The following is a 9,856-nucleotide window of genomic DNA, read 5'->3' on the forward strand; positions in this document are numbered from 1 at the left end:
CTCTCTCTCTCTCTCTCTCTCTCTCTCTCTCTCTCTCTCTCTCTCTCTGTGTGTGTGTGTGTGTGTGTGTGTGTGTGTGTGTGTGTGTGTGTTTGCATACTGAAAAATAGATCAATCTCAGAAACCAAGCAATGTGCAGGTCTATGAAGACATTTGTAGCTTTTTCTTCTACTGTGTTTAACCACATCAGCAACATAAATCATTTGCATATTGCATTCTGTTCCCCTGCCTCCTGCCTTCACTTGCTTTTTCTTCTTCTCTCAATATGCATAAACTTTACTTGAAGTCACAGCATACATATTCTCTCTATAAGCTTTATTTATTTGCATACCTATACCACATTTTTATAAAACCAGTATCCTGCTGTGTATACCAGTCTTCAGCACTCTGCATTACACACAAACATGAATATTTTTCTATGGTCAAAATTTTCAGCCTAGTTTTCTTTCCCAGGTCATGTGGATTGAACTCAACACAACACACTTATTAAGCACATGCTGTACCACTGAGCTACATCCACAATCCCAGATCTAATTTATTTCTTAATGGTTCATAGGATGAAGGGTACCTTATTTATTTAACATTCTTGTACTTGTGGATTTTAAAACTGTTTTATTAATCAAAAGTTTCAATATTAATTCTAGTAAACATGAATATATCATTTTGCTTTCTGCTGGCACTATCATTTAATATATGTTCTGTATGATTTTCAAAACCAGAGAGAAAAATATCCTAAATTTTGATCATTTGATACTTAGATATCCCAAGGGATGCAACAACCCACAAACCAAAAATAGAAACTGAAGTAATTCAATAAGATAGATCACTGAAAATTTTCATTCTATTTTCTTTTTCAATTACAAGTTAAATGCATGATAGAGAAAAATAGAAATACCTTATTTACAACAGTGGCAAACTGTAAGGCACTCAAAACTTTAGTAACATTGGAAAAGATGTAAGTAAATCTAATTTATGGAAAAATATGAAATATAACCTCAGTTAACAGATTTAAAGTTTATTTCTGCATGGAAAACTATGACAGTTTAAAGTGACAAAATTAAGAACTTTGAAACTGAAAAGCACATTTCCAGAGCTATAGGTGTGTTTGTTCTTGGTGTACCTCTGGTCTTGCTTTTTTCATTTTTTTTCAAGAAGTTTCTTCAAAATAACACCCATCATATCATTACTTCAGCTGTAATCCTGCATTATCCTTAAATTGTTTTTAACAATACATTTATTTATTTATTTATGTGTGTGTGGCAGGGGAGTGGGGGGCTCCACACACTTGCCATAGGACATGTACAGAGAATAGAGTATGGCTGGCAGAAGTTGATACTCTGTTTCAACCATATGGTCCTTAGAATTGAACTCATGTCAATAGACTTGTGGTAATTACCTTTACCTCATGAGCCATCTGATTGGCTCCATAATTGTGAATTATTATACAGGAGCCTTATCAGTTTGTCAATAAAGTACAAAGTAGGGGAAGTATTCTATGATTTTTGATCGGGTCTTAGCATTTCAGTGAGCCTTGTCTCTTGGCAGATTCTATCACACAGACCTATGATCTTTACTTTTATCTTTTGCTCTCAAAGAAGGAAGGCCAGAAGTGTTAGAGGGGCCATTTTTCTTTGTACAATTCAGAGGCTAGGGGGAGCTTTAATGTTCAGTTATTCGCTCCAGTTACTGTTCGCTAATACCTATGATTCTCTGCTTAGGGTAGAGATTTTCTTCATGCTAAGGTAGAGGTTTTCTCCATGACATCAACTATCTGAGAAATCTGAGAACTGTTGAACTTCAGTTGGTTTGGCTGTGTTCTTTTCATAATAATGATAGTGATGGCTAAATCCCCTTTAATGAGCCTGAAAAAGATGGCCCTGGCTCTAGAAATGTAACTGCTTAAAATGTTATTTCTAGAGTCCTATAGGAATGTTAATCACATTGCTATTCAATAATTGATGGATATTTAATCTGAAAAAGAGACTATTGAGCTAACAGCAATAGAATAATAGTATTTCTTACACTATTTTAGCATGTGATATTTTATAATACAGGGCATTGACATGCATTGCCTCATTTAATCTTTATTATCTCAATAAAAATTGTTACCCCCATTTTAAAAAAAAAATTAGGTGCAGCATCTGCTCCAAAACATAAAACTCATATTTTTATTTAAGTGTTCAGATCTAGTACTTTAAGTCTTCATGACTCTGTGCTATTAATACCAACATTAAGAATGAAGGTATGACAGGATATTTAGAACATTATAGGGAAAAGACTCCTTGGAGTAAGGGATTTTAGATTTTTGAGGTAGGGTAGAGGTATGGCTTGTAAGGTTGAGGTTCATTCCCAATTTGTACTTGTGGTCCAAACCATCTGTTCTATCCTTATATAGCAGAAAATGTGGGTTCCCTGAAGACCATTAACGAGATGTGTTATCAAAGGATAGTACAAAGTCAGGTGAAAGGATGGAGTCATCCAGCGGGGAGGTGGGCTTTACATATTCAGATACAAGTGATTTGAGGATCAGAAGTTACTGACGTGCCTTTGTCCACACAGCTGCTTTGTGATTAATCCTTAGAATCAGGTGATAGATTTAAATCACCCATCCTGATCTTCTGGCAGTGAGGAATGAATTGTTTGTTCTGAATGGCAGTAAATTAATCATGCCCACCATAACAAATGGATTTAAACACTTCCATGGTTATGAGGATGATATCTCATAAGTGGGTTATGAGTACAGTGGTGACTGTTTCAAGACAAAAACTCCAATATCCAAATGAGTCAGTCCATAGGTTAATATCAAGATACTATGTAAACAGATGTCTCTTTTGTGCATTCCAGTCTCCCAATCTGGCAACTGTTTGTATGTGATATCTGTGTCCAAAGGAGGACAAAAGGGAAAGAAACTTAAACTTATATACTGGCATTATGTTGATTGTGCATGAACATTTTACAAAAACCTGCTCCATAAGGGAGAATAAAACTATAAAATGAAGCTGGATGCTAAAGAACTAGAGGGAGACAACTTCTACAGATCTTCAAATTGATGCAGTTTATTTCAATAATATTGGGACCAATACCTAGTAGAAAAATAGACAATGTAAATATTCATGATTTTTAATTATTTGATTCTTTGTGGTTTTCCTAAATATTCTTAGAAAAACAACTACTCTGAGACTTTATCTGTGCACTTAAAACCTTGTTCACTCAATGATCTGTCACAAGGAACCACGGATGAGACTGAAATGTGGCATATATTTACTAGGCAAGGAAGGGACAGAAATGATGAAGGGATAACACTAAGCTAGACAGACAGTATCTTAGAGAAGAAATATTTCAAATAAGTAGAACCAAGGCCTAGAAAAACATCTGCAATTCTATATACATAAATAGACCCAGGAAAACTGACTAACAAAACAACTTTCTGAATGGTAGAAAGAGATGGGAGCAGACAGATTCATTCATTTATGTGGTAAAGATAACTTGCTAAGGGCCTCTCCAGTCAAAATACAGTTCCTCCACCAACCTGCCAAGACTAGTGTTAGAGTACCCTGTAAAGAGCTGTGCATATTCAGGCAGCTGAAGTATTATGGCACTGACAAGATAGTTAAACAATTAGGATTTATTTTTTATCCAATCAGTCCATTAGCTCCATTGCTTATTAAACAGAACAAGAGATTTGAGAGAGATACGATTCAGGATCAAAAGTTTTAGAAATGGAAACATTTTTTTTTTGTATCTATGATACTGTTGCTTAAAATTGTGGTGGGTAAAAGTTCTGTCTTTGAGTAATGGCAAATCAGATGTTATTTAATATTATCTCCATAATAGAAAGTGAAGAACTGATACTTAAAGAAGCTGGCTAAAACCTGCATTTCAGCCTGGAGATATGGTCACCCAAACTAATTTTGTTTTTGCATCTTTACCACGTGGCCTGAGGAGGAATGAAGAAGGCATGAAGACATTTCCACAAACTGCAGTTTCACAAAGACACACCTCCTTCTGCTAGCTACAAGGAGTCGTTTATATGTCTAAATGGCAAGTTAGAAAGTACACAAGACTGTCTAGATTCATCTCAGAGGACATGCAAAAATTCTAGCCTGTTTCTCAGGATCTATTTTCTAAGTCCTCTACATATTTTGGTTTTTATTTCCTGCATTGGGGTAGGAGGTATCTGTGATCAGTGAATATAAAAGTACTTGTAACTAATCACATATGGATTTTTTCCCAAAATGACATTAGAAAATGAGGCCATTTATCTTTGAATAAAATAAGTGTGTGGGCTTTTGCCTGCCCCCACCACCTCTATGTGAGAGTAGAGCAGCTCCGCTTGCATTTTCCTTTCCTTTCAGAATGCCCAGAGGGACCATATTTTTCTTTAATGACCTTCAGAATGATTCTTTAGAAATCTGAGGCTATCAGTGTTGGAAGCAATGCGAAAATAATTGTGGATTATTGTTGTATGACGTTAGTGGCAGCTGGGCCGATCTTTTTCCTCTCTGTTTAGACTTTTCTTCATTTTCCCAGAAACCCTATATCCCAAGGTTTAGCTCAGAAGCAAATCTCATATAGGTGATAAACCTTGCCAGACACGCTATGTAATATAATTTCAGACAGACTCTCTTAACTGCTCTTCAGAAAGACCCCAGGGAGTAAAGCAGCCTTATATCTAGATGTCCTCTGTTGTATTACTTTTATTTACTCTCTGAAAATGTGTTTGGGGAGTTGTAGTGGACATATCTCTTGAAAATTATACCTACGAACTTAAGTGCCAATGTTTGTGCTTTGTTGCCAAATCTACTGCTAACAAAAAAAAAGTTATAGTGAAAACCTAATAAATAGGTACTTGCTCTCACAAATAATTTATAAACATTTTAGGGCACTCACAGCTGGAGACTGAGAGTCAATACAGATTCCAACATTATGTGAGTGCTTTAGATATGTGTATGGAATGTGAGGGTAAGGAAGAGTAGATGCAGATGGCACATACACTACACTGGTTAAAAGAAAAAAATACTTTCAGCTAATACATAATCCACTTTGTAATCAATTTTTGACTCACTCAGAAGGAAAATGATAAAAATAATTTTGTCTTAACTGTACTCCTTTATAGCTACCTGCTATATTTCTGTTAATGTTTGTACAATGATCGGCTAACAATTTGGTTAAAAACCTTCTAGTTGAAAGGAGAGAGACTTAGAGCAATATATAAAAGTAGTTTAAGAAAATTCCCAATTTTCAAGCTACTTGCCTGAGTATTCGTCTATACTTGGTGGCTAAATACATGTAACTCACTAGAAAAGTATTATGCATTCCTTTCTTGGGAAGTTCAAAGTAGCATCAAGACTTTCACATCAAAAGGAAAGGAGAATTTGTTTCAAAAATAAAATTTTCTTCTTTTTTTCATGTATCAATAAATTCACAAACCAAGTAGTTGATTTATCTATGCTATTACTATACCAAAGTACATCTTCATTTTCTGTGTTTCTAAGGAAATTCTGAGCTCTAATTTTCTAGATTCCATCCAATCTCTTTTGACCACAAGTATGGAAAGTCTGAGGTAGCAGTATTTGTTTGTTTGTTTTGGAGGGTATTTGTTGTTTATTTTGGGTATTTTAAAACAGAGAATACTTAATAAAACACTTAAACACTTCAATGCTGCTGTAAAAGTCTGCTATAAATGTTTTGTGATACTTCAGATTCCCATTAAATATGCTACATGGCCAAATGAACCACTGACCCTTGGGACTCTTAGGAAAGACCCATATCAATTAGAAAGAACAGGACATTAAAATAATATTTAGCACCACTTAACACTACTTTATGTGTGAGTTTTGCATTCTGCAAGCTTGAATGCTTTTCTGGTTTTGCTTAGCTCTGAAGTCTTGTTGCTTTAGGAGTCATGTTTTTAAAGTGACTCCTGATGTTGTAACTAATGATATTTGAACTGGATGCAATGATATGCATCTATGATATTGCCTGGACACTGTTTAAACTTCTTAGTTACACATGTGGAAGAATACAACCATACAATTTTACCTTGCCAATTCTAAGTCTTAGGCTTGTGAATATTTATTTTTCACTTACGACTATTTTCCCTGTAGGAATGCAAGCCAAAAATGTGGAGAAGCATAATAATACAGAAGGGAAATGCTCTTCTCATCCAAGAAGTTCAAGAAGAAGATGGAGGAAATTATACATGTGAACTTAAATATGAAGGAAAACTTGTAAGACGAACAACAGAATTGAAAGTTACAGGTAGGAGCTTGTTCTACTACAGTGTAATAAATGGAATTTTAAAGAAAACTCGATTTGATGGGGAAGAGTTTTGTTCAAAGAGACAACTTCCCGTATACTTAGAATTGGCAGCAAATCACGCTGTTGGCAATATCACTATTAAGATCCAGTGAACAAAAGATATATATATATATGGAACATGTGTGATTAGAGGTCAAGGGCTCATTGGCTGCCTATGTGTCCTTTCCTGTTATGAAACATTCTTAATTCTTCATTCCACTGCTGATTGTGAGTGTAGAACTCTGAAAAGATCCTGGAACCATTCTGAGAATGTTGACTTAACACGTGTGAAATCTCCATGTAGGCAAAAACTGCTTTCAGATTGGAAATTTTGGGGGGGGGGTTGGAATGAAATCCTTTGAACTTCATTTATACTAAATTCTTTATGTTAGAGTTCTTGGATAAATGAACTCCAAGTGAGAGAAAAAATGAGTAGGAGCCCAAAGGAATTTAAGAGATAATACTATTATCTGGTAGGTATTTTAGTAATTGATTTCAACCACATAGTATGGAATCTAAAACTATGATAGTATTTTTCACAAAAGGTATTGTATATCCCAAGAGATGGTGTGATAATAATTCACTTTTCTTTGTTCATCTACAAATCTTGGTTAATTTACCTGTAAACTACTTGGGTAGTTCTTACCTAAATTTTTTGGAACAGAAGTGACTCATAGTACAATTCTTTAAAATGTTTGGATATTTACATATAAATAATGAAACAGCTTAAGGATGAGACTCAGATAAAATGCAAAATTAGTTTATGTTACATAAGATACAAATAAACTGTCAGTAATCTTACAGTATTTTCTTATGATCCATTTCATGATGTCAGGTATGGACCTTTTCTGTGGCATCATCTTGGCATTCAATAATTTTTTGATATCGTAGCATTGAGGAGTTGGCATTCAGAAGTTACATTAATAGTCTTAAGACTAATGTACTTAAGCCTTGCTTATCTAATTACCTAATGTCGACATGATCTAGTTGATAAATAATGACATACACTTGCTAATTTTAAGTGATCTTTTTTAAAATGACTACTTTTGTTTATCTCTGCCTGATCTTTTAGAGTTAGTATTAAAATAGGATGTCTGAGAGTCTCTGAATTCAGACATATCACTCACATATTCACGTAAATTTTTAATCTCCAAGCTTCAATTCACTAGTTCACATTCCATCTTAATAAATAACCATTTTATTTCTTAGTTTCAATTTGCAAAGCACCCGCTGTGAAAGTTTAAATAGTTCTTGGGATTAGAATTTCATGTTCTTTCTCTGTCTGAGTTTTCAAAGTAACTAGCATGTTGGACTAATCCTAAGTAGCAAAGATCTGCTTTTGATTAGTTTCTGAGTTCTTCAATGTGAACCAAAGTTCCATGACACATTCATGGCAGAAGATTCAATCACAGACTTATCATTAATAAGTGACCTGACCATGAACAAGACATGGTCACTTTGACTTAACCCACAGATGCTTATCAGATTCATGCTAAGCCCTTGTGTTTGGCAATCATTTATTAAAGTTTATGACATTATAGCAGTTGGCTTGGTTTTAAGCTGAACTATAATAAAGCAGGCATTAAGCCTTCTTTACAGTCTCATCTAATGAATTTTGGTGAGAACAATTTTTTTCTGTAGTTTTATTTCAAATCCTGGGAAAAACACAGCTAAGGATGATTACTGTATTCATTTATATCACTTTAATTTACATGTGATAATTTTTATATTACTAAAGTAGGGGTTTAACAATTCATTTGCTACCATGCAGAGGGTCTCAAAAGTTACTGTGTATCAGAGTCATGTGGAATGAAGCAGGAAGGGTATACATTTGGATTCTCAGACCCTTCCGCAAGATTCCAATTTAGTATACCAGTAACAGTCTTTTTGTTGAGGGACTTCTGTTCCATACCTCTTTGTGGGGAATTGCAGGCTGGTCTCCAGTAACTCTGGCCCCTGCCTAAGGTACCACTTCCCACAGCCCCCACAAGAGAAGCATGGTCAATAGTCACATAAGCAATGGCCCAAGCTACTGACCTTCAGGCTAAACTCCTCCCAGTTACCTAGCAACAGTGAAGACCATAAAAAGGGGTGCTCAGCCCACACCTCGCTCTCTTATTCCTTTGTCCTCTCACCTTTCTCTTCTCTCTCTCTCTCTCTCTCTCTCTCTCTCTCTCTCTCTCTCTCTCTCTCTCTTTCTTCCTCCTTTCTACCTTCTCTCTTTCCCCTGCATTTCTATAATAAAGCTCTAAAACCATAGAGTCTCTGCTCTGCTCCTTCAAGTTCCGCTGCGCACTCTGGTCAGTGTTGGAAACTTCTTCCCTCTTCCCTTTCTCCCACAACCCTTGTGGCTTTAGCAAAGTAGCTGGGGGGGGTGGTCCCCAGGCAGGACTGCCCCTTGGCCACCCCCTGAAGAGTGAGATAGAGGAATGCCCACCCAGGGATGGGTGGATAGGGTAGATAGCAGCCTTCCCACGCCTGACTGACCAGAGAATAGGGAAACTCTGGCAGGGTGTGAGCATCTTTTTCCTTCTGTTCTTCCCCAGGGCCCCAGGCCCCCCTTTTTTATTTTGTTCCCAACATCTCTTAAGGATCAAGAATGCTTTGAAAGACAATGCTAGAAGAGAGGATGTTAGTTAATTTAAAAGGCCAATGTTGTAGGTTTGATTTCCTATGTTACAGTTTACATACATACTATAAACACATTCTCCCAGGTCTGAAATAATTTCCCTTCAAGAGCTAAGAATGAACATGCCAACTCAGGTGGTTGGTAACCAAGGGAAACATGGCAAGGGAATTTGTAGGCAAAGCAAATCCAATCAATTAAATCAATTATTTATTCACTAAAACTTTACTATTTCTAACTATTTGAGACAGACCAGAGAGAGAGAGAGAGAGAGAGAGAGAGAGAGAGAGAGAGAGAGAGAGAGAGAGATCCTAGAGCCAGAAAAATATTCAGAAATTCTTTCATTATTATTCCCAGGTCAGTCAGTGATAATCAGTCATATAAGAAAGTATATATATATATATATATATATATATATATATATATATATAAAGAAATTAAATGTTATTTTTGAAAATGGCTTCTAGGTATAGAAGTTTGAGTTGCTATATGAAAGCTGATTCTTTTTTGTGGTATTATATGCTTCATCATGAAATCAATTACAGTGATTTTCTTCTTATCATTCAAAATCCAAGGCTGGCATCATATAAAAGCAAAACCTACTTATTCTTATTTAGAATCTAGTAGCATAAAGACATGGGGCAGAAATTTTAATATGGAAATAATAGTATTTGTTAATTATAAAATTGTGTAGGTTAAGGTTAGATGGTGTGTTGTAAGTGTACATATTTTATAAGATTATCAATTTTAGAAGGCTATCTCCCCACTGTTATTTGAAAATTTATAAATCTAAAAACCATGTCTTCAATGAAACAAATGTTAAGTGCTGGTTAATTTAAGGAGATCAAATTTTTTTTGATTTATAATCTTTTATTTTTTTTTAATTTTTAATATTTTTATTACATATTTTCCTCAATTACATTTCCAATG

The 9,856-nt window shown here is 35.2% G+C and overlaps 1 protein-coding gene across 1 annotated transcript in view; it reads left to right on the forward strand.

Annotated features, from left to right (window-relative positions):
• Positions 1-9,856, forward strand: part of Il1rapl2 (interleukin 1 receptor accessory protein like 2) — a 1,226,021-nt gene that overhangs the window by 641,429 nt on the left and 574,736 nt on the right. Inside the window, exon 5 of the mRNA XM_021152978.1 lies at positions 6,108-6,261. Coding sequence (XP_021008637.1) covers positions 6,108-6,261 — 154 coding nt within the window. The remainder of the gene's footprint in view (positions 1-6,107; positions 6,262-9,856) is intronic.

The sequence above is a fragment of the Mus caroli genome, chromosome X (assembly GCF_900094665.2).
Source record: "Mus caroli chromosome X, CAROLI_EIJ_v1.1, whole genome shotgun sequence".
In the NCBI taxonomy this organism is placed as follows: domain Eukaryota; kingdom Metazoa; phylum Chordata; class Mammalia; order Rodentia; family Muridae; genus Mus; species Mus caroli.